We start from the raw sequence: 23,676 nt of genomic DNA, 5'->3' as shown, positions 1-23,676 counted from the left end.
TTTACTGAATGGCTGACTGGTTACTGACTGGTTGACTGACTGCTCCATAGATTCACAGTCTATGGAGAGACATTGAGCCACAGTGTTCCCTTTGGCGTTTGATTTTATTCAATCTTATTAATGAATTAATCATGGAGTACACATTTGGAATACATAAGAGCATGGTGGTTGACTAATTATGAGTAGACACCCCCCCCCACCCACCCCCACCCCCCAGCAAGCCTGGTGTTAAAGTGACCTGAACCTTTGACCTATTGACCCCAACAGCACAGCTCCAGACAGAACAGGTCAGGCCTCATCAGTGATCATCTCTACCATATTGATTCTTAATTGATTTGCCGTTGATGTCATCAAGGCTGGTCCATCTGGAAAGTTCCACCTGGGAACACTGGTCTGTTTGTGTGTACTGTGTCTTACCTGTCTCTCTCTCTCTCTCTCTCTCTCTCTCTCTCTCTCTCTCCCTCAGGTGGCCATCAAGTCCATCAGGAAGGAGAAGATAAGGGACGAGCAGGACATGGTTCACATCAGGAGGGAGATAGAGATCATGTCAGCGCTACGACACCCGCACATCATCTCCATCTACGAAGGTGTGTGTGTGTGTGTGTGTGTGTGTGTGAGGAAACTGATGACGCTCCATCATCTCCCCTGTCAGCCTCCATGTCTCACATACTGGATGTTGTTGTATACATACACACAGACACACACAGAGTGCTTCCATAACCTTCCATGTTCTTCCTTCCTGGTTTGTTAATGTCGTTTTTCAGTTTGGTTTACACTCCAGTTGGGCTGAAAATCATGTAATGCAATGAATATGTGAAACTAATTGGAAAATACATCCCGCTACAGTATATTCCTGTAGTGATTTGTAAAATTCCCTGATATTCCCTAAATTCCCAAGAGAATTGATCAAATTCCCTTTCTTTCGTGGTCTGGAATATACTATCATGGAATATATAGTCCATGATATCCCAGGAAGCCCAGCTCTCTGTTTAGTGGTTTGTAGATTGTTAAACCTCATTAGATTAGTGTGTATGGACTTGAAGATACCAAGAAAAAAGTTGTACCCCACACCAAAATTAATCTTTCAGTTTGATTTCATTCATTGATGTTACATACAGACAAGAATAGGCCTAAATAACAAGACATGTGCTACACATCATGGCAGGCATGGTAACACCAATTACATGCTTGTTTCCTCGACAGCTTCAGGGTCAGTCTGTAAAACCTGCAATGAAACCTGCCTTAAGAGGCTGTTAACCCACCTTGTAACAACGCATTATGTAATAACTCGACAAAATATAATACATTTTCACTTCATTATGTAATAACACCCTCATTTTGTAATAATCTGCCGCATTTTGTAATACACATTATTACATATTGCGGTGGTTATTACAAAATACGGGATGAAAATGTAATAATATGGTGCATTATGTAATAACCATCTATGGTTCTTTCTATCGTGGCTACGTGATAAGTAGTTTTTACAAGTTAAAACTGAACTGTTTGTATATTATAAATCCACTGCAGATCAGTGTGTTGTTAGGCTTTATGCTGTGGTTGTTTTTCACTTAATTACTTAAATTCTATGAACCCTCAAGTACAGTTTCTATGAAGCTAAGGAATACAGTGACACTTAATGTAGTTTTGACCAATGAAAGATATTACTAATCTACTGAACTAATAGTATCTTTTTAAAATGAATTTTGAGTCAGTATGATTCATGCTAGAATGCATAAAATAAACATTGTTGTTATAATGTTATAACGATTTTTATGAATGAAGACATCCACTTTGCTTGGTTATTAAATAATGCGTCATATTATTACATTTTCATCAAAAAAAAAAAGTGCAACTCCCGTATTTTGTAATAACCACTGGAATATAATAATTTATTACAAAATGCGGGGAAATTTATTACATATTGCGTTCAGGCTGTGTATTACAAAATGCGAGTGTTATTACATAAGGAAGTGAAAATTTATTACATTTTGTCGAGTTATTACATAATACGGTGTTATTACATAATGCGTTGTTTAAGAGGCTTTTCCACCTTGACAAGAATAAAATGTAAAGATTTTGAATAATTGTGTCAAATCCAGCATCTCTGAGCAAACTGCCACTAGATACATTTTTCATTCATAATATGAATCCATGATTTCAGCACTGATCTATGACGCTCTCTCGTAATGTCATTTTTTTTTTTCCGTTTCATCCTTCTGTGCTGCAGTGTTTGAGAACAAGGACAAGATCGTGATAGTGATGGAGTACGCCAGTAAAGGAGAGCTGTACGACTACATCAGCGAGAGGCGGCGTCTCAGCGAGAGAGAGACCAGACATTTCTTCAGACAGATCGTCTCTGCCGTCCACCACCTGCACAAGGTGACTGACGCACTCACACCCATCTCATATATCTGTTTTGCCATACAAATAAACGTAATATTATTAAGTTTACGTTACATCTGGCTGTGTGTGTGTGTGTGCGTGTGTCTAGCATCGTCCCTCTCTTACCACCCTAACTCTCTACATCAGTGTAGAGCAGCAGCACATCTAAACATTAGCCCCATGCAAAGAGACTTCCCTTCTTAAAGGAATAGTTCACCCAAAAATGAAAATTCTGTCATCATCTGCTCCCCCTCAAGCCAGTTGAAACACAGGTGAAGTTTGTCCATATAACACACAGGGAGGCTGCAGCACAACTCCATAGCAGCCTTCTCCAAAACAACTGAAGTCAGTGGGGACCAGTTCTTCAGAGTTCCAAAAAGACCTACAGTATATTTACACCATCATTTAGTGCAAATCTTAACTACAGCTGATTGATTTGGAACAAATCATGGTGTATAGGTCTTTCTATTCACAGTGTGATTGTTTGGCTGTTTTTGTTGTGGAACTCTAAAGAACAGGTCCCCATTGACTTCAGTTGTTTTGGAGAAGGCTGCTACCAAGTTGTGTCATCATCATCAATCATGTCATCTCTTCTGTGAGATATATTTGTTTTCTCTCTGCAGTTTGCAGGGTGGTCAGGACAGTCAGGACTAGACTGAGCTAACTTGAGGCCTTGAGGCCTTGAGGTTTGGAGGTGTTTGGAGGTGTTGGAGAGCCTGAAAACAGAGGCAGGGGAGGCAGGGGTGATCACAGAGGCCTAATCTTCTCTCAGACCATTTGGGATTACTGATAGCTGAAAAGCTGTTATGAAACTTCCACCAAATAATACGAAAAGAAAGTTGCCTACCCCAGCTTTAACCCAGTTACTCAAGTAATCTGGTTTTTGGGTCGACACAAAAACATCATAACTGTGTTAGAATAACCCGGTGAGATCATACTTTGATTATGAGAAACCTGGTTAAGATGCCTGGTTTACTCCTATATTAAAGTGTTTACTGTGGCATGGCAACATAGTACTGCTTTCACTGTTGGTTTTCACATCTGTCAAACTCAAACTTCAAAATGTTGATGTCAACAAAAAGCAGTACTTACTATTGAGATCATCATGTGTTTCCCCTGTATTAGCAGTAACCAGTGGTGGAATGTAACTAAGTGCATTTACTCAAGTACTGTACTTAAGTACAATTTAGAGGTACTTGTACTTTACTTGAGTATTTCCATTTGATGCTACTTTATACTTCTACTCCACTACATTTCAGAGGGAAATATTGTACTTTTTACTCCACTACATTTATTTGACAGCTTTAGTTACTAGTTACTTTGCAGATTTAGATTATTAATACAAATTATAAATCAACTAATAAATTATGATATATTTTTATAAGTTAAGCTACCTAGCAGTATATAAAGTAATTAAAATTAGCTCCACTTTTACCAGCTGCAACATTAAAGTGATGAACACATTAATGCATCAATAATTATAGTCCAATAACATGATATATATGATTCTGAAATGGGCCATTCTGCATAATGACTACTTTTACTTTTGCTACTTTAAGTACATTTTGATGCTAATACTTTTGTACTTTGACTTAAGTAAGATTTTGAATGCAGGACTTTTACTTCCACCACTGGCAGTAACCTACTGTTATTCAGTCAAAGAGGGAGAAGGAATATTCTGTTAACTGATTTATTTGTGGCAACAGGGAGACTCAAGCACAGGGGATGAAAGGTTCATGGAAAGAAATGAACCTGAATAAGACCTTAACCAGAGTGTGACAAGTAGCCAGGTTACTATGACATGGAAATATAGCCACTGATTGTTCAGAAATGTAGAAATCTGAGAAGCATCTGAAGGCAGAGCTGAACTGAATCCCCATCGGTCTAGAACGGCTGGCCTGCGTCATTCTCACCTCATCACCCATTTCCTATTCATTTTTACTCCCAAACTTCCCCTTTTCTTCCAACTATAACCCCACTCGCCTTTTTATACAACATCTCTTCCTCTTCACGCCTCTCCCCTACACCTTCTCGTCCTTCCCCACCCCTCCCTTCCTCTTCCTCCCTCCCTTCCCCGTGTTCCTCTTGCTCTTTTTTGCCGTCCTGGATCTCTGGTACAATGGCTGGCTTTCTTCCCGCGCTGATGTCACCGTGTGATGATGTCATCACGCCGGGACAGGCCGACAGGGGCTACAGCTGTTGGTGACATCGTCACTAAGGGATTTGCTGAAGGGCACTGTGCCTGTGGGGGTGTTGAGGAAGTCATACTGTGTTGACAGACACAGAGGAAGCATGGGACACTAGTAACTTCCTCAGCTTCCTCTGGTCTGTGTGTGTGTGTGTGTGTGTGTGTGTGTCTGTGTGTTGCATATGAGATACCTTGTGTGTCTTTCAACTAGGGTTAGAATGATATATCAGTTTGTACATACTGGCGTTTTATTAAATATCAGATATCATCCAGTCAGTGTTGTCCACCTCTGATATGATGGAGGTTCCTCCTAGGGCTGAACGATTTTGAAAAAAATATCTAATTGCGATTATTTTGACTGATATTGCAATTGCGATATGATTTGCGATATTAGAGGGAATGATAATTTTTACATCATTATTCTCATTTTCATTGAAAAACGTATTAAAATGATTATGGTGTGATTTTTGCGGGGATCTGTACCAAACAAAGATGTTTTCTTAAGTCTGTAGAGTATGATGTGTAGGCCAGGACATCTCTGCAGCACCACAATATTTCATTTAAAATGGTATTTTGACACATTTCACCTTTCAAATATTGGGCCTCCTGCGATTTGAAAATTGCAGTAGGCCATATTGCCATTTCCATAAAATTTTGATTAATTGTTCAGCCCTAGTTCCTCCCTGACCACAGCTACATAAAAAGGATAGGAAAACGTTTTATTCATTCATTTAATTGTTCAACTATGCTTTTTTCAATTATGTTTATGCCCTACATTCAGCATGTGCATCTTCCTTAGCTGGTGAATTAGTAACACACTTGGAACAGCCTAAAGTGCTAAATGTGGTTTATCTGTTTCCAAACAGCCCATGAGCTCACATCCTCACCCTGTGGCCCACATGTTAACCACCCATGCACCCTGTCAGATGCTTAGATGAGCATGCCTCATCACTGTAATTAAAAGATGCTCGCTGCCTTATATGGAACACATGTCACTTGAATCGAGTCGTGGCAGATGAGCTCACCAGTCCGCTGTGTGTTGCACTAGGTTCCAGTTCCATACAATAAGGCTCTGTCCTCTTTTTCTGTCCTGTAGAACGGGGTGGTGCACAGGGATTTGAAACTGGAAAACGTTCTGCTGGATGAAAACTGTAACATAAAGGTGAGTTCTCAGTTCACACCACCACCTCCCCTCCCCCTCTATCTTCTTCCTCTACCTGAACAACATTGGGTTCTATTTTTGTGTCGGCGCACGGCAATCAAGTGCGAACTGGTTTGTTCGTAGTAATTCGATGTAGCAAAAAAGAACAGAATATAGATAAGAATAGAGATGGGGGTTAATTAGATAGGTAACACTTTAGAATAAGGGTCACTAAGTTAAAGGTTAGTTAATGCTTAATAAGGGTTAGTTAATGCTTAATAAGGGTTAGTTAATGCTTAATAAGAATTAACTAACCCTTAATTAACAGTTAACTAATGTGTAATTTACTAATGGTGTTCATGTTAACTAAGTATTAATTTATACATTAATAGTTTATAAAGATGACTATTAAATAATGTATAAATTAATACCTTAGTTAACATGAACACCATTAGTACATGATTACCTAACTCTTAATTAAGGGTTAGTTAATGCTTATTAAGCATTAACTAACCCTTAATTAATGTACCCTTATTGTAAAGTGTTACCATTAGATATACTCAACCAATATTCCAACATTCAGAAGAGATATTAAATGGAAATGTATGAATGAAAATGGATTAAAAAAGTCCAGAATTAACCGCATGTGTAAAATAGCAGCTGTAGTATGAGAAACAACAGCACTCTTACTGAGTGTGAACGTGACATTTGTGCATTATGAAAAAGGTGCAGAATGATATACAGATTGCTGACTTTGGTCTGTCTAACCTGTACCATAAAGACACGCTGCTGCAGACCTTCTGTGGTAGTCCTCTCTACGCCTCTCCAGAGATCGTCAATGGACGGCCCTACCACGGCCCAGAGGTACCAGCTCACTTCAATTCAAACTTTAGCCTGCCTCAGAATGTAGGGGGAAAACAGGGATTTTTGGCTGGGCCTTTGGCTGGCTTGGTTGCTTTGTCTTTCAGTTCAACAAGTTAAAGGAATACAGTGCATTTTGGAAGATTTTCTCATTGATCAACTTTTCCATATTCCCAGTACATTGTTCGCTCCAGTGCTCCATGCTAACACTTTAGCATACACTACGGTGACCAGACGTCCCGGTTTGTCCGGGATTGTCCCAGTTTCAAGATGGGTGTCCCGAGTCCCGACAAATATCTGTAAAACACTCAAATGTCCCGGTTTTCACCACAATTAAAATAATAATAACAGTATTATACTTGTTTTCAGCGCTTACATAGACGTTTATCATGTTCTGTCTCGCTCATTATTACCTAACCCAATCAAAAAACATAAACAATGCAACCAGCAATGCACATTTTTGGAGACAAAACATCATTTTTGGTTTGCTGAGGCGCTGTCCATGGTGTTGAAAGGTGAAGTCACTAGGCGTGCTAAGCGCTGAAATAATTGTCCCCCATCCTGAAGAAAACGCCTATGGTGCGTGCATAAGCGCATACATGTGCACATGCATGAACGTGCAGTAGCCTACACTTAAGAGTCCTGGTTTGAGGGTTTGAAAATGTGGTCACCCTAGCATACACTATGTTGAGTGATTGTACGCACCATGCTAACACTTTAGAATACACTATGTTGAGTGATTGTACACGCCATGCTAACATTTTGGGCTCCATGCTAATACTTTAGCATTTGTGATAGGAGGTTCCATGCTAACTTGTTAGCATACAATATGTTGAGTGATAGTAGCCTACACTGCAAGCACTATCTGAAAAGTGAGAAAACAAATGGCCAAGAATATTCACTACTAGGAGATTCGCTACTGCATATACTTTAAATGTTATGACTGGATTATGAAGCACACTAAGTGTAAATGAGTAAAAATGACTAGGTATGAGGCTACGTGGTTAAAATGCCAATTCATGTGAATATGCAGCGATCAGACCCTAATGTTTTTGTGGTTTTGGAATTAATTCCCATCATCTCCTGAAACAATAGCTTGCTAGCTATAGCTTCTACTTACTTTAGAGCTCCACTACCAGCGTTGTGTCGCGTTGCTATCGGCGCTGCGCTAACGTAACGTTCTCCCTGCTCCACAGAGCGGGTTGACTTTTGAATGGATACACCAGAAAACGATCAACTTTATTTCAATGAGGGAGAGCGCGTGCGTCAGCCATCGAGAATTGAACCTTGGCGATTTTTTAGCCATCGGACGCAACGCAACGTGAGCAGTGGAGCCTCTTTCAGTGCTGGTAAAGGAATCATTTATTCGATGGATGACGGCTGATGGCAATGCCTGATGCCCGATGGCTGTAGTGGAGCAGGGCCGTTGCCACTGACAATTTTAATAGATTTTTCTGTTTTTTAGTCTTCCCTAGCACAGCTATCCTCTGATTTGCGGAGTATCTTATATAAAAATCAACATGGACTTGTTGTTTCCGATTGTAGATAGAAATTTTATTCCTCACTGGTACAAAACTTAAAATTTCCTTTTGCAACAAGCATCACTTGTCATCTTTCATTGACATAGATTGATAGCTCTAGTACACTTGAGGTGTAGATAGAAATTATTTGCTCATGTAAAATGAAAATTCAGATTCCTAATATTGTATCACAGATGGCTCACTGAGCACCAAAACACAACTGTGGAACCCAGAACATCACTTCTCAAACAATTTTTCACATTTTTTCAGTTTAGAAATCCGTACGCACAGTTTACAAATCATTTTTTTCAATCCACCATTTAATTTGCTATTTAATCAATTCAGTGTTTATTTAATTAGTTAATCAGTGTTACATTTTTGTTACTTCCACCCCTCATACTACAGTAGATTGATGTGAGTGAATGACACATTTTACCAGTTTTTTAGCCCAGAGTAGAGACTCATCATTAACAACTAGATAGAGAGGCTTTCTGCTAACTCTTTAAGGAAGCCTCTCGGGATCCATAAAGTGGATTACAAGGCAGAGTAAATTTAAAAATGAGTAAGAATTCTTTAGAATACAGTAGTCCGTTCACCACAGAACTAGACTGGCCCAGCCACCACTAGGCACATCTAGCCCTGTTTCTGCTATAGTGGAATGACGCATTACATAACTATGTGGTCCTTTCTGATCTAGATTAGTGGCTAAATGGGACAAGAGTGGAGTCATAGAAATTGGAGCACTTCATCAGGGATCTGCACTCTCCGCTAACCCTAAATAACTATAATTTCCACTAAACCACACAGCCTTATTTTAGAGCCCACATTATGTGCATGACTGAATTCGCCATCATTTCCTCAGAAAGCAAATCTGAAAATAGAAGCAGTGATGAAGATAAGGATCCCAGCTACCAGAGACCTGAGGAAATTCCCAGACTGAATACCCTGGAACCACTGGAGGGGAAAACTTCCCAAGACAAAACTCAGGCTAGGCTCGACAGCATAAGTGTGTGTGTGTGTGTGTGTGTGTGTGTGGGCGTGCGTGTGTAGCCAAAACTTCTTAGTGAACACATTGTCCTAGAAGGAAGTTTACTCATTTACACTGCCTGGTCTCACAGACACACACACACACACACACACACACACACACACACACACATGCCAGACGTCTTACTGGCTTCCTGAAACACCGGGTCAAAGGGGAGGATTTTTACAGCGTGACAAAGCCAACAGTCAGAACCTGAGACCTCCCTTAACAACAACAAGATCCCCAATGGAGCACACACACACAGACACACACACACACACACACACACACTCACAGATGGATATACAGTATATGTATTTCTAAGATATTACTATTTCCAGTCATTTTATGTACCATTAAGTACAGCGCACCCCGTCCTGAACTGTGATGGTTACATAACCCGGACAGACAGACATGAACACACACACACACACACGCACACACACATACACACACACACACACACACCATTTCTCAGGTTAGAGAGTCAGGGGAGTGGACTTCCCCAGCAATCTAATCATCTATTGTTTCAGAGCTGTGATTAAAACACTGATTCGTGCTGATTACCACATTACTGCAATACACTTACACACACACACACACACATACACACACACACACATTCCAAAGAGAATATCTCAGTGGCAAGGCCGACAGTGGGTACTTCAGTCAGACAATCATGTAAGAAACACTACCTGCAACGCAATCAGAAGTTGATTAGGTGAAGATAGGCTGTTCTCTATTGCTTTGAAGCCATAACCTGTCATTGTTGTGCCATTAGATAGTCTCATTAGAGTCCATGGTAACAGATAATGGCAGGTCTCAGCAGGAAAGCAACAAGCATACAGACTGAAACGCACCATGTCAGCCACGACAAGCAGCAAGACAAGCATCCATAGCATCCTACAAAGAACCCTTTTGGAATTCTTTTTTTCTGCAGTTTCCAGCAATGGGAAATAAGTCACAACAAATCTTAGTGGTACAAGTTGGGTGTTTACTTGCCAGTATGCTAAAATGTAATTTTTCAAAATTTTATAGAATTGCCCCCAAAAAGGACCAAATTGCGCCTAAAATTCAGATAAAAGGGGCAACTAAGGGCCGATAGATAGAATTAATATACATGGAAAGGTATCTGTCTGCATTAAATTGTGTCTGATGATTGTTTTTATTCAAATGTTTAGGGTCTCACCATTCTATAGTTCATGTGCTCACACGTTTCTATTGGGATGTGTGTTGTTAAGTAGTAAAAATGAATGCCTCTCCCTCTCCACAGGATTGTATACGTTGTATATATTTCAGTAGGATAGGATATTTGTTTGTAGTCAGGTGATGTGCAAAATCTTTCACATTATATTCTGATTCTGATTGTACTGATTCTGGCTTAGTCAATAAGTGCATGGACAACATCTTGAAGTGCAAAGTGTGTGCAGGACTTGTGTGGGTCAGAGAAATAACATTAGAGATGGTAATCAATACATTCATTAAAGTGCATCCCAGACAAGCAGTGGGTCTTGTTTTTATCTTCAACATTGTTAATTACAGGTACTTAGTACTAAATGCCTGTAATTGAGACAGCAGTTAGCGAGTGCATATGTTGGTCAGTTAACAAAAATCTGCACAATTACCTGTCTATGAATCGGAGTATAACAATTTTTTTTCTCACACTTTTGGCTTCATTTTGCTGAATAACTTGTAAATGTGTGTGCTGCTGTGTTGTTCAGGTGGACAGCTGGGCTCTGGGGGTTCTCCTCTACACCCTGGTCTATGGAACCATGCCTTTTGATGGAGGAGACCATATGAAACTCATACGGCAGATCAGCAACGGAGAGTACAGAGAACCCACCCAGTCATCAGGTAATATAACAATGTTTTGCTTGAGGCCTTTTTAGTCTCTTTCTTCTTTTCTTCCTTTTTCTTCCTGGTTGGAATTGAATTGAACTGGGCTGGGATCCCCAAAAGCGATTCCAGACATAGGAAGCCTTTGATCAATGGACATTTGGCACACCAGCACAAAGATTACCTTTGTTATAAGATACCTTTGTGAAACCCTTTTTTGAACCAGTTTATCAATGATTTAGAATGGTTCCTTCAATGGTTCAAAGGCCTTCCCTCTCTTTCTCCAGATGCCCGTGGCCTGATCCGCTGGATGCTGATGGTAAATCCAGAGCGCCGGGCAACAGTGGAAGATGTTGCCAATCACTGGTGGGTCAACTGGGGCTGGAAGACCAGTGTTTGTGACTGCCAGAACCAGCAGAACCAGGGCTCGCCTATGCTGGCCCGCTTCATCGACTGGCAGAACCGCACAGCCAACACAGAGTCCACGCCACCGCCTGGACCCCCCAACACAAGCCGCCCAAGACCGAAGAAGTCTACGAAGGAGAACGACGGCGGAGTGCGTCATGTGAATTCAACGGGGGAAGACAAGCAAGGGCTGAAGAGGCCCAAGGGGATCCTGAAGACCCGGGTGTCAGATCACAGGTCTCAAAGTCTGGGCGAGCTCGAGCTAAGGCGCTCCCTGCACTTCCAGGATGGAGGGGTCACCTTTAGCACAGACAGGAAAGGAGAAGGAGGGATGGAAGAAGAGGATGAGGATGAAGATAACGTCTGCCTGGGTGGGTCTCCAGCTAAGATGGTGCCCACCCTCCCGAAGAAGGGCATCCTGAAGAACAACCAGCAGCAGCAGCAGCAGAGAGAGTCCGGTTACTACTCCTCTCCTGAATGCAGCGAATCCTCCGAACTGCTAGGGGGCAGTGCTGCTCTGGTGCCTCCGCCAGCCAGTTCACCAGCAAAGAGGACTGTAGGGAGGAAGGGCATCTTGAAACGCAACGGGAAATTCTCATCCGTCCACAGCCGAGACGCACATCCTCCTTCAACGCCGTTTCACGGTGAATCGGGAAGTAGCGGCGGTGACTCGGGACTTTCCCGTAGCCAGAGCCGACCGTCCAGCATCATCTCAGAGGAGATCAGCCTGTCCAGCACTTCGTTCATGGGCTCGGACTGGCCCCCAGGCTCGCCCCAGCCCAACATCAGGGCCTGCTTGTCGGCTGAGGATCTACTCCAGCTAGCGGGCTTCAGAGGTCTCCAGGCTGCTCCGGGACCCCTGCATGGGGGGAAAGTGACCCAGCCAACCCCGCCTTCGCCTGGGGAGAATGGCAGCTTCTCCCTGCTAGGGGACATGGACGATGTGACCCAGGTCTACCAGAGGGCACTGGACATCAGCTGTACAATGAGGGAAACTTAGGAATACACATATACTTACTATAGTAGTGAGGACCTTACGTTGACTGCATTCATTCCCTAGCCCCTGACCATAACCCTTAAAGAGTAACTAAACCCCAAACCCAAATCTTTGGTGAAGCCTGACACCTAATGGTGAAAAGTAGGGTACTGAACTGGCCTTCTCCTATTGGCTGGTCTTTGCGCCAGATGATGTCACCCCCTGTTGTACTCTATAGAGGGTGACTTCACAGGGCACAGAGACCAGCCAATAGCAGATGACCAGTTCAGTACCCTACTTTTCACCCTTAGTGTCAGGCTTCACCACAGATTTAGGTGGGGTTTAGTTACTCTTTAACCTAAACTAGTCCCTTGAAGAAGTGAGGCTCCATCCATAGGCACAGAGGTGGATCTAAAGGAAGTGGAGAAAGCTCGTGTGGAGAAAGCTCGTCCTTTCCCCCAAAGTGCAAATACGTCCCAAATAAGCACAAAGCCAACTGCAACTTTTGGGCCATTTTTTTCTGGGATAGTGACTGGAAGAATATGATGTGTTCACGGATTGATTGGCCTACCATTTCAGGCTCTGCTGTTTAACATGTTTACATCTTCTACAGTGGGAAAGCTGGATTCTGTTCACACTGACTCAGCAAACCAAGCTCAGACCCTGCCTTGGGATAAATCACATCTGAACTCTGACTATGTATCCCACTCCATAAAGGATTAAGGTGGTTTAAAAAAGGTCTTTAATGTTCAGGAAGACTGGATTCAGAATTGTCAGCATATCAAAAACTAATCCCATAACCTCCTGTTAAGGCTGGAACACATTTCTCCATGAACTTGCTGTATAGGCTGCACAACTCTGCATTATTTATTTATCTGGATAATAACTATTAGTGCTGATATGTTTTTGTAATTTCAAGATGTATATACTGTATTACTTCACTGAAATGTCATGAATGATGCCATACAGGTAGAATGTGTTATTATGCTTTTTGTTAGAGCATATCATTTGTATTGCTATAGAATTGTACAGGCCTTGTAAAGTGCCTTTTTTAAGTTGACGGTTATCATGTACTGTATTTCCTGGACATTTAGGGAATTTCTGTTTAAGCAATATCACACACAAAATCCTTTTATACACCATAAGGACAGTCTATTGTAGACTAAAGGGGGATTTCCAGGTGATTTTGTATTGGACTTGTTGGTCTGGCATTTAGTTCATCTACTCGCTTTTAGAGAAGCAGCTTGACTGTAGCACCGTTTACTTTGCTTTGAGGAATTGAAAGAAAGAAAGAAAGAAAGAAAGAAAGAAAGAAAGAAAGAAAGAAAAGAGGAACAGAAGCAGAGGGATGTTAAATGCAAAGAATGTTTGGGAGGGAAAAGTAATGTTCCTGTTTTTAAGGTGACCAAAGAATGTTAGCTTTAATTTATTAAGACATACCAAGTACAGTATATCCATGTTTATCACTGTCCTTCTGTACAGCCATTGTGGTCCTATAAAGTAGGGCTGAACAATTAATCGTAATTTTATCGAAATCGCAATATGGCCTACTGCAATTTTCAAATCGCAGGAGGCGCAATATTTGTTAAAGGCGAAATGTGTGTCAAAATACCATTTTAAATGAAATATTGTCGTGCTGCAGAGATGTCCTGGCCTACACATCATATTCTACAGAGTTAAGAAAACATCTTTGTTTGGTACAGATCCCCACAAAATTCACACCATAATCATTTTAATACGTTTTTCAATGAAAATTAGAATAATGATGTAAAACTGAGCATTCCCTCTAATATCGCAAATCATATCGCAATTGCAATATCAGTCAAAATAATCGCGATTAGATATTTTTTCAAAATCGTTCAGCCCTACTATAAACGGTGTAAGGCCACAGTGTGACGGTGGCTGCATGGCTCTGTAGGCCTGCTGTGAGTTTATCTGGCCAACTGGACAATCCTGTGTGTCTGCTGAAGCATGACTGGGCAGAGAGAAAGGCTGTAACCTAGAAGTAAGCCAGACACTTTCACCGCCCCCACAACACTGAAATCAAAACAGAAAAGGTTATTTTTGTTGAGAAAGTCAGTGAAAGACCATTTTCATGTTATCTATATCAAGAGATGAAAACAAACATGATTCAGACTATAAACGCTTATTGAAGGTCAGGGTGCATTCAGCGATTAGGCCAAGGGCTTACGATAAGAAACAGCTGCCAATGGAATATTGGAATGATTTCTTTGTTATGTTAACTGGATTTACAGTGCTGGAAATTATACTATGTTAGTATTTTTTGTTGTTTTTTATTATACTTCTGTTTTTGATTTTTCCAAAATAGAGAATCGGTAACATTTTACAATAAGGGTACACTAAGTTAAGGGTTAGTTAATGCTTAATAAACATTAACAACAAAACAAACATTAACTTAATTAACAGTTAACTAATGTGTAATTTACTAATTTACTGGTGTTCATGTTAACTAAGTATTAATTTATACATTATTTAAGTTTAAGTTTATAAAGATAACTATTAAATAATGTATCAATTAATATAAATTAGTTAACATGAACACCATTAATAAATGATTACCAGACACATTAGTTAACTGTTAATTAAGGGTTAGTTAATGCTTATTAAGTATTAACTAACCCTTAATTAATGTACCCTTATTGTAAAGTGTTACCAGAGAATCTTTGTATGGCTTAGTTTAATGGCAGAGGATGTGCTTATGTGTGGCTCAGTGCGGCCTTACATTGAAAACTGTGTGTGTGTGTGTGTGTGTGTGTGTGTGTGTGTGTGTGTGTCTGTGTGTGCATGTACTTCTGTGTGGCTAATCGAGGTTCACACCTGACAACACTGGTTAAAATTAGACAAGGCAAGACAGTTAGCGAGCTAATGGCACTTGGTATTACTGCAGTGAGTTAACAAAAGGACTGTGAGCTGCCTTCATTACTTCTGACTAATTGTGCATTCACAGCTATGTAAATGCTGCAAAGTTTTCAACAGGCAAATCATGTATTTTTCACTGCTCTGGTATTGTGTTCCATAACATGACATTGTTTTGATGAATCTCGTATTAGGCTAATGCTAAATAAACAGAAAAAAAAATGCAACTTAGGGCTGGGCGATAATTCAATATTATCGTTTATCGTCTTTCAGTGGAATAATATTGTGATGATATGAAGATATTTTGATATCGTGACGCACATTTCTGCTGTCTGAATTGATGATGACAAGCAAATTTTACTTAAAAACTCATAAAATGAGGTATGGTAGGAATATTATTTGAATATTTCTGTTTTGTTTGACATCACACCTAACATTACCATTCGGTTCAATGAGATGAACATTCATTTGATTATTTACGTGATTTTACATACATGAACCATATCATGATATATATTGATATCGAGAAAAATCCTTGATTATCGTGATATTGATTTCAACCATATCGCCCAGCCCTAATGCAAGGAAGTGAAATGAATGGACGTCTGGTGACTCATTGATCGTGTTGCTCACTGTGTGAACTCACGGTCAAACCCCAGAACTATTTGTCTCAATGCAGAATATACAAGAACAGAGCGCTCTGTCCTCTGCCAAACTGGACGAAACAGGCAGCTGTTAGCTAAAAGCTTCATAAAACCGTAGGAAAAGTTTACAAGATAAATGTATTGTTGCAATGAAGTATTATGTTCTGGAAGCTTTATTTTGTTTTGCTCTGTTTCTGTTAATCTTGTTATGGATTGCAAAGTATTTCTGCTTTGTGTTATTACCATTTTAAGGATCATTTTGTATCTGTTTGTAAGTAAGGTGTCAGCGTTTCTAAAAACAGTATCTCCTATATCAGTGATTCTCAACCTTTTTCATATCAAGGACCCCTAACTTAGTCCACATTAAGGCCACGGACCCCCATTTGATGAGATTTTGCCTCTCAGACCCAAATCTGAGAATATTTTTATTGCTAGATATGATTTTGTCCAGAATTCCATGACTGTCTGTATTGTAGGTAGAGAGATAACAGAGAAGCTATGATCAAAATAGTCATTCTTCTACATTCTCTAACTGTGTTAACTTCTTGTAAATGAAATAATGCTGAAGTTTAACAAGTCATCGGTTTGCTGGGGACCCCCTGGGACCCCCTCAAGGACCCCTGGTGGTCCCCGAACCCCACGTTGAGAACCACTGTCCTATATGATGTACAGTAATAGTTCAGCTCAGAGTAGTCCATCGGTGAAAACCTTGCTTCTAGACTGAAGAGCATATTTTCTCAATGTCATTTCTTTGACAGCAACATCTCAAATAAACTGTTTTAAAATAATCAGGATTTGAACTTGTTTAATCAGTGTGTGTGTGTGTGTGTGTGTGTGTGTGTGTATGTGTGTCCTCCAGTAAAGCTAAAGTTTATAAGTAGCGTACCTTGAGCCTGTGCTCATTGATCTCCATGTATCCTCACATGTACACAGTGTTGAGTAGACACTGTGTCCTATAGTACTTCCTCACATAACTTAACTCTGTCTTGTAAAAGCCAGCTGGCCTGTGTGCTAAATCATTATTCATAGGCAAGATAAGTTAAGATAATAAGCTATTGTTCTCCTAACTAATGACATTTTTCTACCAGTTTTTCTACTAGTTTTTTTTACTAGTTTTGTGAAAAGACCTCAGGCCGATCAAATACTAACTGGACAAATGTAATGAAGCTGACGATATCCAGCATTTTGAGCCGATATTCAATATCTTTAAACTTTTCCATTTACAAAAAATGACAAGTATTCAGTGTTTTTCCCCCAGAATTTTATTGTCATGGTAGAAAAGCAGCATTTACACCATCACAGGACACTAAAACTCTTCAATGAAACCCAGACTAATGAATGATTTTAGGTTTAGCACCATACCTATTCACTGGTAAGAGAAACTCTGGGATACATTAATGCCTTTAAATGTAGAATGTTCAAGTTCATTTATTTATATTGCCTTTTATCCACCAGCATGTCTCAAAGAACTTTACAGAGAATGAGCCTAACTAGATCAACAATCAGTCACAGAGGTTTGACTCTCTGCCCGAACCCGAGACCGGCCCGGCCCGGCCTGGCCCGTGGGTCGGGGCCAGTCTCGAGGTCAGATATAACGTCTTTTTTTTTTTTTTTTGATAATTGGGGTGGGGAGTAAGCTATTTGGTGTGATAATCAGAATGTTATATGTAGGCCCCGGATATACAGTATATATATATATAGGCATGTGCAAAGGCTGCTCGGGTTTGTTGAACCAACTGAAACAAGTTTGGCTTCCGTGTCGCGCTATTCATTAAGATCCGTGCATAATTCTGAACAGATTTCTGTCATTCATTTCTCTGTAATCCACAAAGTCTGACTGTTAATTCCTTGTGTCAATTATGTTTTTATCACCAGTCAATCAAAGGTTAGAGAGGAAGATGTGAGAGGAAGTAGGCTGTTCAGTAAGATCCCGCATGTAATTCTGAACAGATTTTTGTCATTCAAACAACTCAGAATTAGTTTACTTATAAACAGCCAATTTTCAGTTTTAAACCGGGCTCGGGCCCATAAATGCAGCCAATGGGACGGCCCGTGCTGGGCTCAGACAGGCTCGGGTAGGGTCGGGCTTGTTTTTTTGGGCCCGATCTAAGGTCTGGTCATAGAACAGAATGATGTAACACAAACACAAGGAAGCAGAACAAAGCACACGACTCGCAATAGCAATTTTTAGCAAGACATAGCAAGCCTGTTCTACATAGCCTCAACTACCTGGCACCACCAGCCTTAGACCCTCGAACCATTTAAAAACCTCCAAGAAAACCTTATTAGGAAAAAAAAAAAGAAAAATGTGTGGGCCAAGTCAAAGGGATGCCGGGATAAACAGTGGAATATGGACAATAGGTGGTTTGGGTGGGTACGCTAGCAGCATAGCTAGCGGCTCTATGCCGGATGTGTACTATAGCAAGATTTACACTTGATCTTCCTATACACCAAGTTTTTGGGAGATTGTCATGTTGGTCAGCTTATCTGTTAAGTGATGAAACTCCCAAAATATCCATGTTAGATGATATCCCTGATAGATGTTGGCTTTTACCAGTGTTGTGCATGAACGCGCTAAAACGTGCTCATGTTTTTGGTGAGCGGTGGATTGAACGTATCCGTTTGCAACTAATGAACGTGAACGTGAGCGTCGTTAACTCCCGCGAGAGTTTACGACGCTCACGCACTGTGTTTTATGGCACCCGAAGGTTTACGGCACCCGGCACGGCTAGTGCAACTGGCAATTCAGACGCAGTACTGCTGAAGCCAGTTCATATGAATATTTGAAGGAATTTTATGAACAAATCAGTGCAGATTCCAGCGGAAATAATTTCACATTTTTATGCAAGTTGTGCCCGCTGGAAGCATATGAAACTATTTTATGTTTTTGAACTGCTGCATAATTTGGTTCATGCAGGCTAAATAAAATTTCCATTGCATCTACAGTATACCTTTACTGCACCTCTTCGTGAACTAGTTCATTTTAATCTGTGTGAACTGAACTTTGAGCTAGCTCTTGTGAAGTGTGAACTTGCACAACACTGGCTTTTACCATATCGAGTGATAGTAAGCTCCATGCTAACACTTTAGCATACACTATGTTGTGTGATAATAACGCCAATATTTTAGCATACACTAGTCAACACAGAGAAACTACTAGTTTAATCTGAAGTAGGCCCAGTGTAGATTTGAGAGATGATAGACTTTATACTTCATTTCTATGTCTTGATGTGTGTGGTCCATCTAAACACAATAGCAGTAGTGAAGCTGGTGCATGGCACTTGCCTAGCTTCACTTCAGATGAAATAAACTGACTCCTGAACTCAACTCAACTCAATTTTAAGATCATCTGCTGCTGGTTAAAACATTATATTGTGGTTCAGAAAAAAGTGACAGCTTGTTTTATTTGCCTCCTTTTTTCACTGTATTTTTTATTCTCTAAGTCCAAAGAGAATACGTTTAACTAGTAAATGTGATTGCGGCTGACAAGACTGTAGGTTATGTGTGTGCGTGTGTGTGTGTGCGTGTGTGTGTGTGTGTGTGTGTGTGGGGAGGGGGTGTTTACATGGTGAGAGATTGACTCAGTTCCAAAAAATTCCTGTGTCACAGTGTTGTGTAAGTGTACGCTCACATGCTATGAATTATCTTCACCCTTCACATCTATTGTTCATACAGTATGTGTGCAGGGGTAGGGGGTGTGTGTGTGTGTGTGTTGTGTGTGTTGTGTGTGTGTGTGTGTAAGATATATAGAGCAGAACTGTACATGTTGTACTCTCTAACCCCCCACAATCTGGACTCATGGTGTCATGTACTCAAGTGTATAGCCTCAGTTACATGCTATATAGCACGTTACTGAAGGCTGATTTGACAAATGGTGCACTTTGTGCCCTAAAATAAAAAATAAAAAAAACATTATAGTAGGCCTACTAGGTGTAGTTTGTCAAATTGGCTTATAATGGAAAAACACTAAAGTGCTCGTTGGTAACCAAAACTTGCTCTATAATAATATATATTTCTGTCTCTAAAATGTATTCCAGACCAGAGAAGCATGTAACCTGAAATACATTTTATCAAAATATATGGCAATGCATGAATGTTAATATTTGCCCTATATATATATATATATATATATATATGAGCCTGTGGCAATTGATGAGTTCTATGGCAGTTGATGACATCTCTGCTGTGAACATTCCATCAGGAGTGTGTATTAGAAAAATAATTAGAAATGAAAAGTTAAATCATTTAGAAAGAACAAAGAGTATGAAAGAGTTCAATATGTGTGTTCTACTCCAGTACTGAATGAAGTTTGTAGGTGAAAGTATGAAGGAACAGACAGGTGTAAAGTTCTGAGGAGAAGAACACGCTATAAACTAAGAACAACTTCTCTTATTGGTGATTACTGATAAGAGTGTATAAGTGTGACATAATGTCTGAGACTGCACCGCTACTTTCAAACAGAGGTAATGACAGAGTGGGGGTTTATTAGGGCCAAAGTGCAGCCCACTAGCTCATAACCCAGATAAGACCTGTATGGAATATGGCAGCGCTTTGACAGAGGTATGCAGACATGTTAAGATAATGTAGCGGGGAATGTACAAGCCAGCAGTGTGTGTGTGTGTGTGTGTGTGTGTGCATGTATGGGAGGGGGGGGGGGGGGGTTGGATAATAATGCCTGGAGGGTGACATTCTTCAGCTCGGCCCTTACACCCCCAGACATGACGTGCATGATAGTGTGTTTAGTGTGTGTCTGTATGCAGGTCTCTACCCATGCTTGTGTCAGTGGTCTGAGCCACTTATGTAAACCTGTTGACAGAACAGCAGGAGGAGGAGGAGGAGGAGGAGGAGGAGGAGGAGGTACTGCTAATGGTTTTGGTTGGCAGGCGAGCCATTCATAGAACCAGTCAGGTACATATATCAGTAATATAGTAAGCTAAAATACACCTCAGACAGGCTGCTTGTGTCACAAAAAGGTGGATTAAGGTGTATACAAGTCTAAAATTCCCTTACTAATACTCCACATGTCTTAATGCGATTCTGATGTAAACATCTTTCCTCCCTTTCAGTGCTGCTGTTAAAGGAATAGTTCACCCAAAAATGAACGTGGGGTCCGGGGACCACCAGGGGTCCTTGGGGGGGGGTTCCAGGGGGTCCCCAGCAAATTGATGAACTGTTAAACTTCAGCATTATTTCATTTACAAGAAGTGAACACAATTATAGAATGTAGAAGAATGACTGTTTTGATCATACTTCCTCTGTTATCTCTCTATCTACAACACAGTCATGGAATTCTGGACAAAATCATATATAACAAAAAAAATATTCTCAGATTTGGGTCACAAGAGACAAAATCTCATCAAATGAGGGGTCCTTGTCTCTAATGCGGACTAAATTAGGGTCCTGCTTTGAAAAAAGGTTGAGAGTCACTGCTCTAAAGAACAGGTCCCCATTGACTTCAGTTGTTTTGGAGAAGGCTGCTACCAAGTTGCGCTGGCAGCCTCCCTGTGTGTTATATGGACTAACAAATTTCACCTGTGTTTCATTTGGCATGGAGGGGTGAGTAGATGATGAGAGAATTTTCATTTTTGGGTGAACTATTCCTTTAAGTCCTGCCGAGCCATGTAAAATGGCTCTGTCAAATCAGCCGGTGCAGCTGCAGTGAGTTAGACTGATGAGCGTGTGTCTATATAATGGGGCTGTCATGACACGGACGCCCCGCCACAGAACCACAGGCGGTCTGAGAAGACGGCGAGTGAAAGCGGGGGGTGAACCGGCCCCGAGTTCTCTTACGTTTTCCACTAACTTTTCTGAGCTGTGAATAAACGTGGTATAAAATAAACATAAAATAACACAATGACATAATCGTTTTCATCCATTTTGAATAGACTGGAATATAATGTTGTTCTTTCAGTTAAAAATGCCACATTTTATGCCAAAAGGTATTACATGAACACCTGATGAAACCTCCAAATAAGGACTGAATCAGTATTTATGAATGTGGCGTATAGCTATTATGAAGCTTGTGTTTGTTTATTATAAAAGTGTTATAAATCTGAGTTTAATGCCTGCAGGTCCTGACATCCTGTGTATCCCTAACAAAATGATCTCATTGCACTGTTCAGTGGGCACCATCCCCAATCTAAATCAGACCTTCCCTGTCTTACATAACTCCTGGAGGATCTTAGTAGGCATCTTTAGGTTCCTGTTTCCCCATCTGCTAATCTTTAAGCTGCTGTGGCTCTCCTCCCCATAAATATGATTTCACCTTGGAGGTATTCCTTTAAAGATGTTCTAGTTTAGCATAGTTACATAACCCTGGGCTGTGTGCTCTCCAGGCCAGAGCAACATCCATCTTTCAGTTCGCCATGCTTATTACGGTCTGTGTGATTGGGTCGGGATGGACCGAGGGGGAGAGATGTGGAGTCCGCTAATAGGCGCCTCTCACGAGATCGGCCCAGTCGTATCTGTGTCAGCGCTCATTCCTCTCTTCCTACTGCTGTACTTCCACTTTCTGTCCTCCAGCTATGTATACTGTATATGTATGCACGTCTCTCTACCTCCCTCCACCTCTATGCCCCTCATTTTATTTTATTTTTTATTTATCCTTTATTTAGCCGGGAAGGTCCCATTGAGATACAGGATCTCTTCTTCCAGGGAGTCCTGGTCAAGATGGCAGCTTAAACAGTTTCACATTAAAAAAAAAATCTGTTTCACGTAAAAAACAGTTTCACATAAAAAAAAAAAATCTCACATGGTAGAACACATAAATAAACGAACACATAAATGCTACACATATCCTCATATCCTCCCTTATGAAGAAACATTTCTGTCCAAAGGTCTCAGAAAGAGAAAGTTGGTGGCAGAGGTCCAACAAAATAGGCTTTGGAAAACAAATGGTGCATAGTATAGTTGGACGATATGCACTATCCAAATCGTGGATTTACTTTCTGGGTCCACAATTTCCTAATAATTTCCTAGAAAGGAACTGTTAATTTCTCTGGAAGTTTCCTGGAAATAACCATTAAATTATGTGGTAGTTATATAGAAAATGTAAGCAGTGTCCACTGTTTGGTGGAGTCGATAAGATACTGTCAATTTTTAAAAGAGTTTCCTGGAAAGAAGTGCAAAACTATACTAAAAAAAAAACATAATAGGTCAATTTGGTCATTATTCTTTATTTGTTGAATTACTTCCTCTAATTTGTAATTTTCTATATAACTACTACATCATTTCATGGTTCTGTCTTGGAAAGTCCAAAAGAAATAACCAGGTACTTACCAACTACCACTGAACTCTTTCTCTAGGCTATTATAAGTACATAATGTAGTGGTTCTTTCCAGGAAACTTCCTAAGAAATTATTAGGAAGTTGTGGACCCGGAAAATAAAGCGTTACACAAATTGTTTATGAATGGTATAAAATGTGCTTGTAATCTCAACTATTGTATTGCCTAATATCATATTTTTATATTAATTATGAAAAAAGCCTATTCATTTGATTGTCTGATCTTGTCTTTCTTGGTGGTCTTTCATTAGGTAGATGCCATTAATTCTCCTTATTGACCACTTGGTGCTGTGTGTAAGCATGGTCAGAGTTGTGCTCAAATTTACATAAGTATAAGTTCATAAAACCCACTCTTTGCTTAGAAATGATTACACATTATTACGCGCACACACACACACACACACACACACACACACACACACACAGCCTCCAGAGAAGAGCAACATTGATATTGGCATTGATATTTTGGGCTACCCATTAGCCTCAAAATGGCACAAATCCATTGCTATACAGTGGAAATTCTTTTTCTTTTC

The 23,676-nt window shown here is 40.4% G+C and overlaps 1 protein-coding gene across 1 annotated transcript; it reads left to right on the top strand.

Moving 5' to 3' along the window:
- Positions 1-466: 466 nt before the first annotated feature.
- Positions 467-12,363, top strand: LOC139650421 (NUAK family SNF1-like kinase 1; the record flags this gene model as incomplete). The annotated part of the gene is made up of 6 exons (XM_071527086.1): positions 467-587; positions 2,231-2,382; positions 5,670-5,735; positions 6,459-6,578; positions 10,844-10,976; positions 11,246-12,363. Coding segments are annotated over 6 exons (1,710 nt in total), but the record flags the coding sequence as incomplete, so codon positions are not given.
- Between the last annotated feature and the right edge of the window lie 11,313 nt (positions 12,364-23,676).

This window comes from Centroberyx affinis, unplaced genomic scaffold, assembly GCF_046629955.1.
Source record: "Centroberyx affinis isolate AG114_WGS23_722 - 3 ecotype Tasmania unplaced genomic scaffold, CSIRO-AGI_Caff_v1 ptg001490l_1, whole genome shotgun sequence".
NCBI lineage: Eukaryota > Metazoa > Chordata > Actinopteri > Beryciformes > Berycidae > Centroberyx > Centroberyx affinis.
The sequence above is the reverse complement of the archived record's forward strand: the minus strand, read 5'-3'. Positions and strand labels throughout refer to the sequence as shown.